We start from the raw sequence: 21215 nt of genomic DNA, 5'->3' as shown, positions 1-21215 counted from the left end.
TGTAACCGTAGCCAACAAGGGAGTGTCACGGCAGTAGGGGTGACCTCCGTCAGGAATAAGTACCCCTTCCCCTCCCTTGCCCAGGTGTGCACTGGCCATTGTTCCATCTGTGAGCTGCACCCTTCTATAGAAGTAAATTGCCTTGCTGACGGAATTTATATTTGAGTGCTACGTTTTTTGCGATACTGAAAATTTACATATAACAACAGTTTTACTTCTTCCTTCTCAATCCATATAGCTTTTATTTCTTTTCGGTTATGTGTTTTATTGCACTAGACAGTAAGAGATGACATCCTCACCTGGTTCCCAAGCTTAAGGGGAAAGTATCCAGTTTCTTACCATTAAGCACAATATTAACTGAAGATTATTTGTAGACCTCCTGGTAAGACCATCTGGTCTGGTATATAGTAGAGAATGTATTGAATGAATGAATGAATGAACAAATGAATGAATTAATGAAAGTGTCTATAAAATAAAGTGTTGGGGGAGTGGGAGAAGACAAGCAAGGAACTAAAAATTAGGAATTAAATTAGGCCTGGTTTTTAAAGGTCTTGAATGCCTCAGAGCTCTCAGCCAACAGGCTGAATCATCGAACGAGAAATAACCAAATGAAACTGAGACCAAAGCCAAGTGCTGCCAGTGGGTGCCGTACAGAGGACCCCACTAGCCACTGGGTGCCGAGTCCCACGCCTGCTCTGGTAGCCTGTTGCCTTTAGCAAAGAATAAAGAGAATCGTGTGTGTGTGTGTGTGTGTGTGTGTGTGTGTGTGTCAGTTTGGCCCTAAGGGCCCAGGATTTCTGTCTGTGCTGCTGGCTTTAGGCTGGACACAGAAGAATGACAGGTCACTGCTCTGCTTTTCATTCCCTAGGTGATCTTGAGAAAGCACACACCCCCTCTGGGTCTGTTTCCACATCCATAGACTCGGCATGGGGATAGAATTATAGGGGAAAGAGCTAGCGTTAAGGGCCTACTGTGAATTGTTCTTTATATTAATACTTAATATATTTATATTTAAGTATTAATATATTATTAATATATTTTAATATATAAATATATTTTAATATATATTAATATATTATTAATATATTTTAATATATTTAAGTATTAATATATTAATACTTAAAGAGCTAGCATTTTTGAGTGTCTCCTATTAAGTAGGTAACTTGCGTGTATTATTTCACTTAATTCTCAAAGCAATCTTCTGAGGTGGGTGCTGTTAGAATCACTAACTGGCACATATAAAAACTGGCATGTCATGTACCTCTCACAACAACCCTCCAACACAGGTGTTAGTCCCGCCCGGCTCTGGGAAGTGAAGCCGGTCTCACAGTTAATAGGCGGCAGAATTTAGGTTCAGTTTGGGCATTTTTACCCCAGGGCTTGCTTTCCCCCTCATCATACTCTTCCTCCACGATTATAACTGTTCTCCTTTCTTGCCCAGCCATGAAATCCTTAGGCTCCGGAATCCCATGCACTCAAAGTGAGAGACAGAGCCTTGCGCAGCGCAGGTGGGAGGGACGTTTGAATGAAGGATCCCTCGGAGGCTTAGTGAGAGGGGGATGGGAGGGAGGGGACGAGGAAGAGTGGAGGAGGCAGGCAAACGCCCGCGGGGAGGAGCTGCTCCCTCTGGTGGTCATTCTGAGACGCTGCGGACTTGGTGCCCAGCGTGGCGCGGGCGAGGGCTCGGGAGAAGCCTGGATAGGGGATCACCACAGAGGTGGCTAAAGGCTCTAGTCCTGCTGCCTTTGGCTGGAGAGGAGTTAAGTCTGTCCCTCTCCAGGACTTGTCAGGATGGAGAATTCTGAGCCTTGCTCGGACTCCATCAGCTGTCGAGCCCCTGTCTGTGGTCAGGCATGCTTTGGAGTGTGTCCTATGAGAAGGACACACTTGACGGAGGAGGAAACAAGCTCAGAGCTATTAAACAAGTCGCTCCGGCTCACCACAGTAATGACCCCTCTCTTCGTCTGCTTTTTGTTTTTGTTTGTTTTAATAAGACTGTTTTGAACCCACCTAGTTCCTGGCCCTCTTTTTTCTTTATTTGCACGCTCTCCCGGGGTGATCTTGCTTATGACATGGTTTTAAAACCCATCTGTGCACAATGACTCCCAAGTTTAGATCTCCAGCCCTCACCCTCCTCTGGGCTCCAGACTGCCAACCGGGTATCTTCACATGGGTAGCTCCAAGGCACCTCAAACCCAACATATGCAGGGGTGGACTCTTGTTTCTCTTCCCCATCACCCAGGACTATATCTCTTAACCTTTCCCAAGCTTCCCCTTCACAGGAAATGACACTATCCTCCTGCCAGTTACTCAAGGCAAAAACGCAGGAAACATTCTAGATTCCTCCCTTACCTACACCTTCACCTTTAACCCTTGAACAGCTCCTGCTGCTTCTAGTTCCAAAATATATCTTGAATGCATCCGATTCTTCCCATCCATTTTCCATCTCCAAATCACCCTCACCTGCAGGGACTACTGCAATAACCTTCATGCTAATGTTCCTACCTTTTTTTTTTTTTTGACAGGATCTCGCTCTGTCGCCCAGGCTGGAGTGCAGTGGCACAATCTCAGCTTATTGCAACCTCCGCCTCCTGGGTTCAAGCGATTCTCCTGCCTCAGTCTCCTGAATAACTGGGATTACAGGCATGCACCACTATGCCCAGCTAATTTTGTATTTTTAGTAGAGACAGGGTTTCTCCATGTTGGCCAGTCTGGTCTTGAACTCTTGACCTCAAGTGATCTGCCCGGCTCAGCCTCCCAAAGTGCTGGGATTACAGGGTGAGCCACTGCACCCAGCCTTCTACCTCTCTTATCAGTTTATTCATTCAACAAATCATTGATGAGTACATGCTACTTATCAGGAACTGACCTGGACACTGTGGAAACAGCAGGTGCAAAATTGCCATCTGGCTCAGACCCAGCTGTCTTGATGTTTGGCTTCTCCAAGAATTTATGACTCTGAGTTAAGTGGAGAGAGATCAGAGCCACTGATTCTGTCATATCTGTCTTATTTTCAATACCCCACTTCCCCTGCACTCCAGCATCACAGGGCTGTGGGGAATGAATGGAGGCTTTGGGGTTAGAAAAGCCTGGATTCATATGCTGGTTCAATATGAATGAGTTCCATGATTTGGGATAAGTCCCTTCCCCCATCTGAGCCCTGATTCCCTCATCTGCAAAATGAGGTAAGTAATACCAACTCATGGGTGATAGTTAGGATCAAATACGAAATCACTAGCACCATGCATGGCAGTCTGAGTAAGCACTTGATGAAGATGAGTTTCCTCCCTCACCACTTTTAGCACACAATCTCGTCAGTCTCAGAGTTTGACCAACCCTGTCCTGGCTTTCTTTTCTTTTTCAAGAGACCTTGCTGCCAGGGCACTTGGGATGCTAATCCTATGTGAGAAAGGGCTGGGAGGTCTGTTTGCTTTATCACTGATTCTTGCTGGGCACAGTGCTGGATGCCTTAAGCAGGTAGTATTATCACTCTTCACCTGCCTGACGGATGTGTTGATCTATTCCCAATAGGCTCCACTCCCTCATTCCTACCCCAGTACCTCCAGTGTGCCGCCACTCTGCAGAGGTGCAGAAGGCAGAATGTGGATCCTCTTGGCCAAGTTCCAAGCCACAGTTTCCCATATGCATGAAAATCAAAATTGATTCTAACTAAAAACTACTTCCCTGACCATTGCATTTGACCCTACTATTTAAGTCCAGTGGGAAGGCATATTTTTTTAATAGAAAAAATATATAATCACTTAATTTCAGCACGCATGATCAAAGATTTCAAGTCAGCAAATCAGTGTAATGGATTGCAGCTAATGCATTTTCCTTCCAGAAAGTGGATGGCTGGTATCCAGTTTCCATCTAAACTGCAGTCACGCTGCAAAAGATGGAGGCACAGACTTGACCCACTCTTCTCTCCACCAAAATTTGCCGTGGTATTCTCATATCCAGGGCAATGCCTCAAGAAATCCCAGGGTTGAGTATACTGCTCAACAAGCAGAAAGCAGGGGCTCTAAAGTACCACCCGGTCATCACCCTCATGATCATCAGCACCACCACCATCCAACCATCATCTGTGAGCACCTCCTGTGCAGCAGGCAGGACCCAGTCTCATAACGTTGCTATGAGGTTTGTACTGTTATCTCTGTTTTCCAGAGAAGATGACCAAGGCTCAGAGAGAATAAATCATTTCTCCAAAGTTACTTAGCTGGTAAGAAACAGGACTGGGATTCACCCTGTGGTCATTCCGACTCTAAAGCCAGGTTTTTTCTACTGTAAGATAATTTCTCTTCTGTTTTTCCTTTTTTTCATCATGATCTACTTTTTCTTTTGCTTGTCAGCTCTTGTCAGTTTCTCCTCTCTAATGCTGCCTAATTCTGGCGCGCCCTCAAGATGAAGTCTTCTGTTTTCACCTACAGGTTTTCAACTATAATCTGTATGATGCACTTGTGGCTCCCCCATAGCACTACTGACTACGATCTGTTTAAATTTACGTCTACTACTCCCCTCCCATTCCCTCCAGATGTATAGTCTTTGTCGGCCGGGACTCTCTATTGGTTAGTGCATCCCTGGTGTCCAGGGCTTGGCTCATGATTTACTCAAAAGTTTGTGGGATGAATCGGTGAATAAATGCATGGATAGATGGATGAAAAGACAGATGCATTGATGGAAGAGTGGAGGGGTGAATAAGACATTAATTGGTGGTTAAGGATAACTCTAAAATCTACATTCCTAACCCTCTTCATTTCTCTCCATCCTTATATCTCCAAATGTCTATCAGAAGTTTCTACTTGGCTCCTTTGTTGTCATCTGAAACTAGACCTGTGCAAACCTGAACCCCACCCTAGCAGATTCTTGTGTACATCTTTTCTGCCAATGGTACAGTACTGTTATTCCTCCCAGTTCCCCCCTTCATGGGTTCTTTGATTCATTCATTTAGTCAACGTTTTTAGTTCGTTTTTCTTTTTCTTTTATTTTTTCGATATCTGCTATATGCCAAACATAGTTACGGGGAATAAAAAAAGAGTAAATAAGACAGGCAAGATCCTGAGGGGATTCCCCCAAAGGATTTTGCAGTCAACAGTGGGGTAGAAAATGGGGTATCGGCCGGGCGCGGTGGCTCAAGCCTGTAATCCCAGCACTTTGGGAGGCCGAGGTGGGTGGATCACGAGGTCAAGAGATCGAGAACATCCTGGTCAACATGGTGAAACCCCATCTCTATTAAAAATACAAAAATAAGCTGGGCATGGTGGCGCGTGCCTGTAATCCCAGCTACTCAGGAGGCTGAGGCAGGAGAATTGACTGAACCCAGGAGGCGGAGGTTGCGGTGAGCCGAGATCGCGCCATTGCACTCCAGCCTGGGTAACAAGAGCGAAACTCCGTCTCAAAAAAAAAGAAAAGAAAAGAAAAGAAAATGGGGTATCAAACAATAAGCAATTAAAAAATTAACAAGTAATTATAGAGCATGATGAGTGATACATTAAGCAAACAGAGTGATGAAAGAGAACAGATCTTATGCCAGATAAGAAGGCTAGGAAGGGCTTGTTTGAAAATTGACATGAAGCAAGACTGAAGGAGACAATATGCCAGTCAAGTAAAAGCTGAAAGAAGAGTATTCCAGGCAGAAGAACCAGCAAGTTCAAAGGTCCCGGGCTGGGAAGAGCCCGATGTGTTTCAGGACCAGAGAGGGAGCAGTGTGACTCAAGGGCAGTGAACAGTAGGAAACTGCAGAGGAGGAGGTTTCCACAGACCTGTGCAAGGTTATCCAGGGCCTTGAAGGCCCCAGTAAGGAGTCCAGATTTTATTCTAGGAGCAGTGGGAAGCCACTGAAGAGGCTTAAAACGGGAATGACATGATCACTCTGGCAGGTAGGCAACAAGCTATTCCCCAAAAGCCCCAAGTGCAGATGATTCATAGGTGAGTTATGTCAAGGCAGTAGGAAACAGGTAACTCCAATTCCATTTGCACCATTACAGAGCACAGAGAAGGTAAGCATCCAAATGCTTTCTATGAAGTCACCATGGCTAGGCACAGTGGCCCACGCCTGTAATCTCAACACTTTGAGAAGGCAAGTTTGGGGTATCACTTGAGGCCAGGAGTTTGAGACCAGCCTGGGTAACATAATGAGTCCCTGTCTCTATAAAAAGTAAAAAAAAAAAAAAAATTGCTGGGTGTGGTGGCACGTGCTGGTAGTCTCAGCGACTTGTGAGACTGAGATGGGAGGATGGCTTGAACCCAGGAGGTCGAGGCTGCAGTGAGCCATGATTGTACCACTGCACTCCAGGTTGGGTGACAGAACCAGACCCTGTCTCTAAAAAATGAATAAATATAAAGTCATTATGATACTGTTGGCCATTCTAACAAGGTGCAGCAAAAACAAATGGACAGACCAAGCTTATTTATGAAATTAATGCAAAAAAATCTTTATCATTTTAGCAAATAGAATTCTGATGCACATTAAAAGAACAATGCATCACAACTGAATTGATATTATACCAAAAAGGCAAGAATGATTTATTATTAAATTGGAAAAGACATGATCGTCTCTAAAGAGACTGAAAGGCGTTTGATAAATTAATCAATTCTTGATTTTAAAAACACTTTCTTAGTCAAATAACTGTAGATGTACGTTTCTAAACATTTTATGCCGAAAGTCAACATGATGCTTAATGGTGAGATACTGGAAACACTTCCATTAAAGTCAGAAAAATTATTCTAGAGGTACAGGAGTCACAATTGAATAAGAGAAAGAAATGAGAGGCATAAAAATAAGAAAGGAGGCAAAATTGTCTTTATGTGAACAATACATTCAAGATAACTCATAAGCTATTAAAACTAGGAAGTTTAGTATAGGTGCTGAATGGAGATCAATACATGCAAAAATTTTAATAACCACATTGTTTATAATTACAATTAAAATGATAAATGTAATTTTTTAAACATGTAAAACACTAAGGCTGGGCATGGTGGCAAATGCCTGTAATCCCAGAGCTTTGGGAGACTGAGGCAGGAGGATTGCTTGAGACCAGAAGTTCAAGACCAGCCTGGAAACCATGGCAAGACCCCATCTTTAAGAAAATAATAAATTTATAGAAAACAAAAAAAGTAAAATAAAAGAAGCACTGAAAAAATTTTAACATCACTAGACACTTGGGAATACAAATTAAAACCATAATACGGTTTTAATATTGTGAAAGGGTAAACAAGATTAATAGACCACTAGCTAGATTAACAAAGGAAAAAAGAGAGAAGATCCAAATAAGCACAATCAGAAACAACAAAGGTCACATTACAACCAATCCCACAGAAATACAAAAGATCCTCAAAAATTAATATGAACACCTCTATGCACACAAACTAGAAAATCTAGATGAATGAATAAATTCCCGGAAACACACACTTTCACAAGATTGAATCAGGAAGAAATTGAAACCCTGAACAGACAATATCAAGTCCTAAAATTAAATCAGTTGAAAAAAAAACTACCACCACCAGCACCAACAACAAAACCCTAACTCAGATGGAATCACAGATGAATTCTACCAGACCTACAGAGAAGAGCTGGTACTAATTCTACTGAAACTATTCCAAAACATCAGGGAAAAGGGAGACTCCTCCATAACTAATTATACAGAGCCAACATCACCCTGATATAGAAACCTGGCAGAGACACAATGAAAAAAGGAAACTGCAGGCCAATATCCCCAATGAACACAGATGCAAAAATCCTCAACAAAATACCAGCAATCCAAATCCAGCAGCACATCAAAAAGTTAATTCATCATGGTCAAGTAGGCTTTATCCCTGGGATGCAAGGTTGGCTCAACATACTCAAATCAATAAATGTAGTTCACCACCCAAACAGAAATAAAAACAACATTTTATGTGTTGCACTTATAAGTTACTTAGATGTATTTTTAAAAAGCTCTATGATGACGATGATGATGGATTTTTGCATTTCTTCTTAAAACTCTGCAAGTTTTGCTTTCTATATTTTGAGGCTAGATTGGTAGATGAAAACCACATTATATGCTTCTGGGGAATTGTTCCTTCTATTTTTATATGAAGATCCTCTTTATCCCTAACTGTTCTTTTGGTTTGAAAACCAAATTTGTCTGTTATTAATAAATGGCATCAGTTTTCTTTTTGATTCGTGTACTGTTACCAGTGGAGGGTGTCCAGGTTCTTGGCATTTTGAACAAGGAATTGAACAAAATGCACAAACAAAGCAACAAAAGAAAAGCACAGATTTATTGAAACAAAAGTACACTCCAAAGAGTGGGAGCGTACTGGAGCAAGCAGCCCAAGACAGCCAGTTACAGAATTTTCTGGGGTTTAAATACCCTCTAAAGGTTTCCATCGGTTACTTGGTTTACACCCTGTGTAAATGGAATAGGGGACTACAGTAAGTCTAATTGGTTTGTGTTAGATCAATCAGAGGCTGAAGTGAAGTTACAGAGTTATGCATGAAGACTTGGTCTGCAACCAGTCTGATTGGCTGCAGGAGGGGACCAATTAAAGGTACTTTCATTTTTCATCTGCAATGCAGAAAAGGGGTAGTGTGGGGTTGCAAAGGGAGTAGCCTCTGGTCCTTTTGTTACTTGGGCATGGAGAGGCAGGTTTTTTCTTTTCAGTTCTAGGAGGTCAGCATGAATCAGCCTAAGGTTTCCTGCCTCCAGACTGTATTCTCCTACCTCATCTACTACATCTTTTTCTATCATTTGTTTCAATATTTATGTGCAATTGCATTTTAAATATGACACTCAAAAATAATCTGGCCAGGTGAGGTGACCCACACCTGTAATCCCAACACTTTGGGAGGCCAAGGTGGGCAGATCACTTGATCCCAGGAGTTTGAGACCAGCCTGGGCAACATGGCAAAACCCCATCTCTGTCAAAAAAAAAAAAGCAAAAATTAGCCAGGCATGGTGGTGTGCACCTGTAGTCCCAGCCACTTGGGAGACTAAGGTGGGAGGATCACCTGAGTCTGAGGAGGTTAAGGCTGCAGTAAGCTATGATTGCACCACTGCACTCTAGCCTGGGCAACAGAGTAAGACTCTGTCTCAAAAAAAAATCATTAAAAATTCATAAGAAAATTATGTATAGGTACATTTTGCTTTGTTTTATGTTCTCTAATCTGAGATTCTCTGTCTTTTAACAGGAAAATTTTGAACATTTACATTTACCCCATCACTAATATGTTTGAAAATATTTCTATTTCTATTATGCATTTGCTATTTGCCATGTTTTCTCTGTACTCATTTCTGGCCTTAATAAAAAGTTTCCTATAGTCCCTTTTCTTTCTTTCTTTAAATGTGAATTTTTAGGTTCATAAACTTTTTAGGTTAATAAGTGATATGGCTTGGCTCTGTGTCCCCACCGAAATCTCATGTTGAATTGTAATCCTCAGTGTTGGGGAGGGACCTGGCGGAAGGTGATTGGATCATGGGGGCAGATTTCCCCTTGCTCTTCTCGTGATAGTGAGTGAGTTCTCATGAGATCTGGTTGTTTAAAAGTGTGTAGCACTTCCCCCTTCTCTCTCTTCCTCCTACTTTGGCCATGTAGAGAAGGTATCTTATTTCCCCTTTGCCTTCTGCCATAATTATAAGTTTCCTGAAGCCTCCCCAGCTGTGCATAACTGTGAGTCAATTAAACCTCTTTTTTTTTCATAAATTACCCAGTCTTGGGTAGTTCTTTATAGCAATGTGAGAACAGACTAATGCAATAAGTTAATATTTCTACTCTCCTCACAAACAAGTAAGGACTTTAGAATATTTTAACTCTGATTATTCCTTCCCATCTTAACATGATAGTATTTGCTAGTATTTTAGTACTCTGTTGTTTTTATATACTTCAAATTTGTTCAGGCATGGCCAGATCCACATGCTCAAATGACTAAAATACTAAGAGAACTCCAAACAGTGATTCAAACAAGAGAGCACTATAGTTCTTTCTCACATGCAGTCTAGCAGTAAGTAGGTAGCCCAAGGCTGCTAGGCTGCTCTGCCGCATGGGATCATCCGAGACAGGCTTCTCCTGTCTTGTTCCCCACCCCTTCCCTCCCCAGGGTTGAATCTTGGCACTCAAATGTTCTTAACCACAACAACATACTCCTCAGAGCTGTCTTAAATACCCAAATGATAATTCACCTCTATCATGTCCACATCCTACACAATAGGGAGAAAGACAAAGTTGAACACAAGCAACTTCTTTTAAGGAAGTGACATGGAAATGCAGATGGTTGTTCTTTGTGGCAAGGATGGCTGGGAAATGTGGTTTCTGGTTGGGTGGCCCAGTGCCCAACTAAATCTTGGGAAGTTTGTTACTATCGGGAAGAAGAAAAGAATGGGCTCTGCGGTGTAGATTGCATCAGAATCCTGTGCCCCCTTCTGATATTCTCTGTGTTTGCTTCAACCTTAGGAAGCCTTCCCCCTAGTAATGGCAAAGATGAACACTAGCAATAGCTTCATGGTCTTCCATCTTAGCAATTCTAGTTAAAAAAAAAAAAAGAGTGGATCTTTAGGATAGTTTCAGCTAAAGTCTAGGGTTTATTTAACTTGTCTAACATGGATTACACCCCCATCAGTAAACTAGTCACTTTGACCAGGAAAATGCAGTCCCCTGGCAAACAGGTGTGAGTCATATGGTCACCCCTAGAGGGTAGGTGGGGCAGAATTAACCCCACCTGAACCACATGGCCTGAAAGTAGAAGAGTGGCCCTCAAAAGTCAAATGATGGGTACTGTGACCACCAGAGTGAATGCTAAATGAGCCACATAACAGATGACCACTACACTTATCTATCCCACAGGGTCATTGGATGGTCCAAGGAGGTTGTACAATTGAATGCATTTTTTAAATCTAAGTAAATAAACGTGGAAGTTGATGTTAATGATAAAATTGCCTGGAGTACTTTTACTTACACTTCTCATGCTGAGAGAACTCCTATTCATCCTCACTAATCATTCATTCAGCACCAGTGTTAACCTCTGTTATGTTGCCCATACTCTGGTAATTATTTGCTTATGTGTCTGTCTCTCAGTCCTCCAATAATGCATTCCTCCAAGTGAGGCCTCCTCCAGAGCTGGAATCCATAAGTGTCCTATAGTTCTCAAGGCACAAAGTAGGCATCAGGAGACGAGACTTGCTAAATGAAAGTAGGAGAAAGTATCAATTATTCTCAGAATAGAACTCCTCCCTCCAATTGTTAGCCTATTTTAAACTTTTGGAAATCGTTATTGGAGATACATCAGCCAAATCCCAGGGAGTTCTGCAGGACTGAGGGGAGGAAATGTACGACCAGATTACATTCTTTTTTGAGACAGAGTCTTGCTCTGTCACCCAGGCTGGAGCACTGGGGTGCAATGGCATGATCTCAGTTCACCACAACCTCTGCCTCCTGGGTTCAAGTGATTCTCCTGCCTCAGCTTCCTGAGTAGCTGGGATTACAGGTGTGTGCCACCATGCCCAGCTAATTTCTGTACTTTTAGTAGAGACGGGTTTCACCATTTTGGTCAGGCTGGTCTTGAACTCCTGACCTCGTGATTACCTGCCTCAGCCTCTCAAAGTGGTGGGATTACAGGCGTGAGCCACTGCGCCCGCCTCAGATTATGTTCTTTATAAAATGTATCTCCTAACGACTGGAAAACAGCACCGGGCATCATTTTATTTATGGAACTCAAATCAAATCACCAAGAGGCAAAGACCTAAGGAGGAGGAAGTTCAACAGATAATTGACTAATCAGAGCTGTCTTCTCATCCTGTTTGTTTCTAGGGTTAAAGAAAAGCTGTGTTATACAATCAGTTTTTAATCTAAACACATACATGACTTTCTCCCCTAGAAACACCAATGCTCCCAGCTTAACTGATGCTGAAAACTCTGCCTATATTGGAGGGAAAAAGAGCTGAAGTCTGGTGGATGTAGCTAGTGGAGGCGTGCAGGAGATATAAATGGAGAGATAGCAAAGACAGAACAAAAGTTACTTGGAGGATCAAGAGATCTCCTGGAGAAGGTGTCCAAGTGGCTTCTCGGGAAGCTCCACTTATGGGTCTTCTGGGTGGGCCTTTTGAATACCAATAGCTGCCATTTATTGAGCCATTGCCATATGCCAGATGTTGTGGTAAACATTTTTAGTGCATTATCTCTTTTTAATTCTCAGAACAACCTTACAAGTTAAGTATTGATACCCCCCTTCACAGATGAAACTGAAGGTCAGAAGATTGCAGTGGTTTGCCATTGCCATACAGTAAGAGCTACAAAAGCCAGGATTTTAATCCCTGCAGATTAGATCTGACTCAAAGCTTCTGCCCTGAGTCCTTAACTATCCTCAAAAACCACTTTTTTTTTTTTTTTTTTTTTTTGAGGTGGAGTTTTGCTCTTTCGCCCTGGAGTGCAATGGCACGATCTAAGCTCACTGCAACTCCCACCGCCTAGGTTCAAGCAATTCTTCTGCCTCAGCCTCCCGAGTAGCTGGGATTACAGGCACTATCACCTGGCCCAGCTAATTTTTGTACCAGCTAACTTTTGTATTTTTAGTAGAGACGGGGTTTCACCATGTTGGCCAGGGTGGTCAACTCCCGACCTCAGGTGATCCACCGGCCGCAGCCTCCCAAAGTGCTGGGATTACAGGCCTGAGCTACTGGGCCCAGCCCACAGAACCATTTTTGAGGCAGCTATTATTTTCTCCATTCTACAGGTGAGGAGACTAAATGACACAGAAAGTAGCAGAGCCAAACCAGGTCTTTCGGACTCCAAAATCTCTTCTGCTTTGAAGATAGAAGAAGAGCAAAGGCGAGAAGTGAGAACGTGCCAGAAAGCCCATGCAGTCAGGCACTGCCCTTTCCTAGGGTACTGCACCGACCCACCCCAACCTCCACAATTAAGCCCCTTTCAAGAATCTTCTTTTCTCCACCTGTGCCCAGTGTGGCCCCTGAACCAAACAGGAACTGGGTGGTTCTTGGGGGATTCCCTAGGAAAGGAACCGCCAGGGCACCACCAGCCCTGGGGCTCCCATTCCCACACATCTGAGGAAGGCCTGTGTATAAGACTGGCAAGTGCTTGAACCAGGAGGCAGCCAAACTGGGCTCACACACAGCCCGCCGGTTTTGACTACCAGCAGCTCCCCTTTTCAAAGCATCTATTCTGGGACAGACATTTCACTAGGAGTTTCCAACGTGGTTTAAAATTTAATAGCCCCCACCCCCCAATGATTGGCCCTATTTTACAAAAGAGGAGTCTCTGACTCCTTGGGATGAAGCGACAAGCACAAGGACAGAAAGTCCTCAGGAGCTTGGGACTTGAATCCACTAGGGCCCCAGATTCTGCTGTTGCCCGGGAGCAGAGGAGGGAGGAGCTGCCAGGGCAGAGGGAGGTGGGGAGAGAGGGCAAGCTCCCAGCAGCGCGGGCTGACGACAGCAGGTGTTTGGTTGTTGTTGTTGTTTTTTTTTTTCCTGCAGCACTCTTTCAATCAGCAACGTTCCTGGATTTTTTTCCCCCTGCTGAGCGGCATAAAAGGGTGGGGCCGCTTCCCTGCAGCAGAGGCAGAGGCGGCGGCGGCAGCGGCTGCACCATCATTCGCGGGCAGCAGCGGAGACTGAGAGCTGCAGAAAAGGGTGGGGTCGCTTCCCAGGAGAAGAGGCGGCGGCGGCGGCGGCTGCAGCATCCTCCCGGGCAGCGGCGGAGGCAGCAATGCTCGGTCTCCGCTGGGGGTGATGGCCTCCCATCCCTGCTAGGTGGCCGGCTGCAATCGGACGCCGGCGGGAAGGAGACTCGAGCCCGGTCCGCCGACCCTGCGGTCACACCGCCCGGCCCCTCCTCTGCGCCATGGCTTAAGCCTGCAGCCACCTCTCCTCACGTCGCCTCGCTCGGCCGAGGTCTGTGCGCCGCCGCAGCCGCAGGGAGGGGCGCGTCCCAGACACCCTCGCCGGGGACTCGGGGACGCCGCGCTTCTCGCCCTTCGGCGCCGGCAGCAGACTGCGCTCCCAAAGGCGTTTGCAGCCGGTAATCGAGGGACTTTACCGACTCTCTTAGGATCGGTCTCCCCGGGTGCTCGCTGACGGAGGAGGGCGAACTAGCTCCGGCTGATCCGGGGGAGAAAACGGTGGGAATCACATTGGCCGGTAAGAGTAGGAGGCTGAAGGAAGATTAGAGACTTGCGTTAGAACCACAAAAAGAAAGAGGGGGCCGGCTTTGCAGCGAGCATCATGGCGTGGCCGTGCATCACGAGGGCCTGCTGCATCGCCCGCTTCTGGAACCAGTTGGACAAGGCGGACATCGCGGTGCCGCTGGTTTTCACCAAGTACTCGGAGGCCACCGAACACCCGGGCGCCCCTCCGCAGCCACAGCCGCCGCCACAGCCCCAGGCGCAGCCGGCTCTCGCGCCCCCCTTGGCGCGCGCGGTTGCCATAGAGACGCAGCCGGCCCAGGGCGAGTTGGATGCAGTTGCCCGGGCAACCGGGCCAGCGCCTGGGCCTAGCGGCGAGCGCGAGCCGGCGGCGGGCCCCGGTCGGAGCGGGCCTGGCCCGGGCCTGGGCTCGGGCTCCACCTCCGGCCCCGCGGACTCGGTGATGCGGCAGGACTACCGCGCCTGGAAGGTGCAGCGGCCCGAGCCCAGCTGCCGGCCGCGCAGCGAGTACCAGCCCTCCGACGCGCCCTTCGAGCGCGAGACCCAGTACCAGAAGGACTTCCGCGCCTGGCCGCTGCCGCGCCGCGGGGACCACCCGTGGATCCCCAAGCCCGTGCAGATCCCCGCGGCCTCCCAGGCGTCGGCGCCCATCCTCGGGGCGCCCAAGCGCCGGCCACAGAGCCAGGAGCGCTGGCCAGTGCAGGCGGCCGCCGAGGCCCGGGAGCAGGAGGCGGCCCCCGGCGGAGCGGGTGGCCTGGCGGCCGGAAAGGCGTCCGGGGCGGACGAGCGCGACACGCGCAGGAAGGCCGGGCCTGCCTGGATGGTGCGCCGTGCCGAGGGCCTGGGGCAGGAGCAGACGCCGCTGCCCGCGGCCCAGGCCCTGGTCCAGGCCACCGGCCCCGAGGCTGGCAGGGGACGCGCGGCGGCGGACGCCCTCAACCGGCAAATCCGCGAGGAGGTGGCGAGTACCGTGAGCAGCTCCTACAGGTGAGATGCGGCCGCTGCTCGGGCGCGGGAGTCGCCACGCAGACCCTCGCCGCGGGCTGCCCAGGGCCCACGATCCCCAGCGCAGGCCCCGCATGCAGCCTCCCTCCAGTCCCAGGCCACACCCTCCCCTCAGCCGCCTCCCAGACCACCTCCCATCAAAGCCTTCTCTTCCGCCCTGTCCTATGCGCAAGCTGTTAGTATTTCCATCTCAGACTGCCTGGCTCTTTCACTTTACCGCTTTAGAGCCCTTTTCTCCATCCCGCCCACCTCAGATCCCTGCCTGCCCACAGAGACTGCAATGTCAGCACAGGCTGTGCTTTCGTCCTGCCCCCACCCAGCTCACCTGCTGCGTTAGCCTGGATGCTGCCCTTTGCCGTCCGTCCGTCTGGCACGGTCCCCATTCTTCTAGAAGAATTCTTTCCAAGTGACCTCTCCCCCTTCTCCCTAGCCCAGTTCACTTGGCTCTTCATTCTTTTCTCGCTCTCTCAGTCTCTGGGCAACACCCAAGCACCACACCTTTTTGTAGATTACCCACAGGATCTTTACAAATCACCCCCCTCCTTCCACCACTGGGACTTTGAAGTCATTGTCCTTCTATCTCTTACTGGCTGTGACATATTGGGCAAGTTTTGTAACCTTTCTGGGCCTCAGTTTCTTATCTGTAAGATGTGATTGGTAATAGACATCTCTTAGGATTGTTCATGCTTTTATTGATTTAATATTAAATATTGATTTCATTTTTATTTAATTATTATCAAATATTCAACATATTTTTAAATGCCTACTATATGCCAAGCACTGTGCTGGACATTGTGAGGATTAAATGAGATGATTCAGGAGAACAGCTTGTGCCTAGGACATAGCGGTAATTAGTACGTCTTGGTTCCATTCCTACCTTCTACATGATGCCTTATTATTCGGATCCTACTTCCTAGATGCCTCCAGCCTTCTCTGCTATCGAGGCATCTTCTTTCTCCTTTCCTTACATGTTCTCCAGATGTCTCTCATTCTCTTGCCACCAAGAACCCCTTTCTCCAGCACACTTAATTCCTTGCAAATGCATGCTTTCAAGCATGAAAATCTCTTTCCTTCCAGAATTTTCCCTCTGCTGCAGCCTCAACCATTCCAGTCTGCTTTCTTGCTCTTCATCCAGCCAGTATATACTTCTGAAGTCTTAGCTTTCAATCCTGCCCTTATGTTCCAACCAACATCAATTAGCTAACAACACAGTTGACTCTGGACATGTAACATTGCATTTGGGATCTTCAGGAAGATGTGTATGAATAGTAATTGAGCTAGAGGTGTTCAAAATGCAGCTTATGGGTTCCTTTATCAATGCCACAGCTTCCTGCTGCCTCCTTCCTGCAAGAGGGTGCGGTGGGGAGGACTAGAGAGTTAGTCCTTTGCCAAGACTCTATATCTAGCCTCATGTTAGACTAATGTCCTTCCCCAGTGCACATCACCAACACTCTCTCATAGGCTGAGGAAAGACTACCATCTTCAGACATCTTTCATGTGAAGAGAAAATCTGTCCCCCAGCTTCTACCCCTGCATTTCTCATCTTCCTGAATTCCACCTCCCTCTTGGCACCTCTCTCTTGGTTTATTGCTATCACAACAACCACACTGGTACCCCAGGAGTACAGCACTTCCTTTGAGCTCTTGGTCAAGCAAGGACATAAATCCTTCTCCTTGATTAGCCATGAGAAGGTAGAATGTTCACTATGTTTTTATGCTGCTACCAAGTGGGGAGCAAAAGAAAAGAGGAGAAACAAGCAAGTAAGATACTTAAAAAACAAAGCCAGGATATAGTTTTCTGGTTCTGCTATAGCTTTGTTGTTTCAAGACCACATTTCATTTCTTGATCTTCCTACCCTGAGAAACCCAAGACTGGCCCAACATCATAGACTACTGGCCTGGCCTCTTCATCTTCCCACTCTCATTCTAGCACCCTGTGACAGATGGAGCCTTACTACCCACTGACAGGAGCTATCTCTTCTCACTACCATACAGTCAATGCCAATCAAGAGAGATTCCAGATTCTTAAGCCTCCTTGGGTGATCCTGCTCAGTTTTGATTCCAAATTGGCAGGACTTGCTTTGTTTATGGATGAGTGGCCTGTCAGTTAAAGAATGACCACATCCTTCAGATATAATACACCTCAGATTTGGGGTTGTACCTTGTTCCATATAGCCTTTTCCCTCAAAAAAACAGCTTAACTGTGCAGTAAGCACGTCATGCTTCACATGCCATGCTTCATATTACACGCAGACTGGAAATGACTGGATTTGGTGGGGGACGGCTATGCCCTCACAGCTGGTGAGAATGATTATTTTTTTAGCACCTATCAATTCTATCAACCTGTCAAAAAAAAAAACTTTGAACACCTCAAAAAAATTTAAATTTAGATCTGTAAAATTTATACTCATGACTTTGGGGGGCCAGCATTACCATTTTGCTGATCAGAAGGGTTTTGAAATGTTATGGGAATGAATATTGCTAAGAAACATCAATTTATTTAATGAACAATTTAAGTGCATGACAAATTTGATGTGAAATTTAACATTTTTTTGTTCCAGAGGAAAAATTAACAAATAATTGAGAAATACACTTTGGCTTAAAGTAGTTATAAAGAAATAAGATAGTCAATACATTAGATACACTGTAGAGATGGTTGGCAATTATAAGCTTATCTAGAACATTGATTTTCTCTCCCTATTGTCTCACATTCTTTTCCTTGTTGTGATTCTAGGATATCTTTTGAATTTAAGTATGTTCCGTGTCCACTGTAGATGGGCCTTATGTCGCCTTAGAAGCTAAGTTGTGCGCCACTTCAATGGTAATTTGATTTACAAACCCTTTTCTTCTGCCATTCTACATAAATTATGGTGTGCTTACACCATGGTGACTGGTTCATCTCATGGACTTTACAAATGACGTCTGTCACGTGACATCAATGTGAACAGTCTGCTTAAACAGGAAGGACACACAGTCCATTATGTAAAATATACATTCAACATTCAGAATCATATACATGCTCATTGTTTTACTTTATAATTTACAGTCATAAATAACATTAGATATCCTTTGATGTTATGGTTTTGAGAACCCTTCCCTATCCAACAGCTCATCATACTAGCCTGAGATTTTTGCATTCAGGTAGTATCTGAGATAGCTTTAGGATTATTCACAAACATGAGTTTGATTAATTTTTAACACATTCATTTTACATAGATGATATAAAATTGAGAAGCATGTCTTTATTACCATTTTTAATGTTAAGGATGGATTTCACTGGGAAGCCATTTGTGACTTTAGACCTGCCGTTCTCAATTAGAAAATAGATGAGTCATAAGGAGGGGATTAAAATTCCTCTCCCAGTCAACCTTATTGCCCTGGACATCAGATAATAGGGATAGATAGGGTAGCAGCTGCTCCCTATAGAAATGCTAATGAGAAACTTTTCCTAGAAAAAACCAGCTGAGGCACCAGGAGGTAGAATTAATAAACCAGGGTGAAATACTTGAAAAATGAGAGCAGTGACAAGGAAGTTAGAAAGAAAAGGAGCCTTTAATGTCTGCCCTCCAGCCTTGCATGAAGGTTACAGGAAGGCCCATCTGACTTAGTTTATGCTGTGCAGAACAGTCCCATTTCCCAACTGCCCATTTCCCTAATTTCCTCATGGGTCAATCCCAGCAATGCCTCAAGGTCAATCTTGGTTACTGAATCTACAGCAATGCCTTCCTAGATCCAGCCACTCTGAATTAATTTTTCTTCTATTCCCTTTTTAGTTTTTGAACTCTTATCATTGTCTGCTTGATTGTAAAATACTTTTGTCCATATCAGTCTCTCCCACCAGGTCATGAACACCTAAAGAGAAGGCTGTATGTTGTTCACTTCTGGACCTCTCACAGCCTAGGTACCATATAGATTTGTTGAATCTAATGGAGTTTTTAGGGCTTGGTGAAAATTTTATTTATTTACATATTGATAGAGTCAATTTCATTTAGTTGAATTTTTTTTCAGAAAATGATCACCAAGTACCATGTACCAGACAAGGAGGTGGGGATACCAAATAAATGAGTCATAATTTTAATGTAAGAAAATTGTGTCTTCCTCAGTCAAGTTAAAGTCCAAATCTTACCAGGTTAGCACTAGAAGCAAATGTTCAAACGGAGAAGGGCAACAAACTTTATATACCTGACTCTACATCAACCACCACCCAGGGCAGTGGTCCTCAACCTTGGCTGCACATTGGAATCAGTGGAGAACTTTCAAAAGGCTGATTCATAGGTGCCTTGCCCAGAAAATCTGATTTCATTGGTCTGGGGTATAGCCTTGGCAACCAACTTTTTAAAAACTATCTCAAGTGATTCTAATGTGCAACTCATGTTATGATCTACTTTTATAAGTCATGGTTCTCAAAATTTAATACACAAAAGAATCACCTGGAGAGTTTTCCAAAATGCAGATTCCTGGGCCATATCCTCATACATACTAATTGAATGGGCTTAAAATGGAGCCCAGGTATCTAATTTTTAGCAAGCACTCTAGATAATTTTGATGCAGATGAATGCAGGCTTTACTTGGGAAAAAAATTACCTGGAGAGATTTACCATCTTTAAGCTATTGAGTTTTCCCATATGCAAACATGGCAAAGCTTGCCATTTATTTAAATCTTTTATGTTCTTCACTTATATATTGTAATTTTCTCCACAAAATTACATACACATATATACTCATATATATAAACATGTATACAGTTTTAAAGTTTTATTTCTGTATTTTAATTGTTGATAATCTAACTAGATTTTGTCTTTATGAATGGAGTGAGGTAGGGATTGAATTTTTCCCTGTATGGAAAGTCATTTATCCCTATACTGGTTTTTAAAGCTTTACTTTTTCCCAATAACTTATGACATCTCCTCTATCACATAGGGGTTACATATTTTTAGATATTATTTCTGGATTCTCTGTTCTATTCCATCAGTCTGAGCACACATTATCTTATTTTATTTTATTCTGAGCTATCTTTTAATTATTGCTCTTATTGTGAAGAGTTTATTATGTTTTCTAATTTATTATTGCCCATATGCATTAATTTTGGTATGCTAATCTTGTATTCAGGAATCTTATCACACTTTCTAATTAGTTTTGTTTGTAGACTCTGCTGGATTGTCTGTGAAGATAATGTAAGTTTTTAGCAAATAACAATGTATTATTTTCCTTTTCAAGGTTTATATATCTTGCTTTTTGTGTGTGTGTTGCTCTGTTGGTTAGGACATCTGGTGTGGTTTCAAATAGTAGGTGATAACAAACATCCTTGTCTTGGGATGTGGGAAAGTTTCTAAAGTTTTGTCATTAAGTATGAGGTTTGCTTTATGTTTTAATAAGATAAGGTTAAGAAATTTCTCTTTATCCTAATTTGCTAGGGTTTCTAAAAATTAGTTGGCTGTTCAGTCTTACTGAATGCTTTTTCTCTTATTGAAGGCTCAGTATCAACTGAGATGATCCTATGGGTTTTCTTTTTTAATCTGTTAGTACATTTTTTTTTCTGATATTGAACCATCTTTGCATTCCTGGGATAAATCTTGCTTAGATAAAAATATATTTTATTATGCTGAATTTGGTTTGCTACTTTTTATCTGAAATGTTTGCGTGTATTCACAAATAAGATTGGCCTATAATTTTTCCTTTTTCATATTGGCCTTACGTACTATTAGGGTCAAGGTTATACCTATAAAATTAGATGAGTAGATTCCCCTCCTTTTCAGTTATTTAAAACAAGTTTATATAAGAAGGGCTGCTCCTTAAATATCTGATGAAATTCTCCTGTAAAACTTGCTGTATCTGTTGTCTTTTTCATGGATTTTTTTTTTAACTATCAATTCAATGTCTTTAATAGTGATTCACTTATCCAGGTATTATATTTCTTCTTGAGCCAATTTTGGTAATTTATTTTTTCTGGAAAAATGTACATTTCTTCTAATTTTATAATTTATTGACATAAAATTGATCATAGCATTATCTTATGGATTTAAAAATAATCTCTACTTACCTGTAGCTATGTCTCCTTTTTCATACCAAATATTTATTTG

The 21215-nt window shown here is 44.0% G+C and overlaps 1 protein-coding gene across 1 annotated transcript in view; it reads left to right on the top strand.

Annotated features, from left to right (window-relative positions):
* Positions 1 to 13945: 13945 nt before the first annotated feature.
* MAP6 (microtubule associated protein 6) overlaps positions 13946 to 21215 on the top strand; it is a 79373-nt gene continuing 72103 nt past the window's right edge. Inside the window, exon 1 of the mRNA XM_064365302.1 lies at positions 13946 to 15118. Coding sequence (XP_064221372.1) covers positions 14211 to 15118 — 908 coding nt within the window. The 5' untranslated portion in view covers positions 13946 to 14210. The remainder of the gene's footprint in view (positions 15119 to 21215) is intronic.

This window comes from Aotus nancymaae, unplaced genomic scaffold (assembly GCF_030222135.1).
Source record: "Aotus nancymaae isolate 86718 unplaced genomic scaffold, 86718_ANA_hifiasm-v0.15.2.pri h1tg000059l, whole genome shotgun sequence".
In the NCBI taxonomy this organism is placed as follows: domain Eukaryota; kingdom Metazoa; phylum Chordata; class Mammalia; order Primates; family Aotidae; genus Aotus; species Aotus nancymaae.
This window is presented reverse-complemented; position numbering and strand designations above follow the sequence as displayed.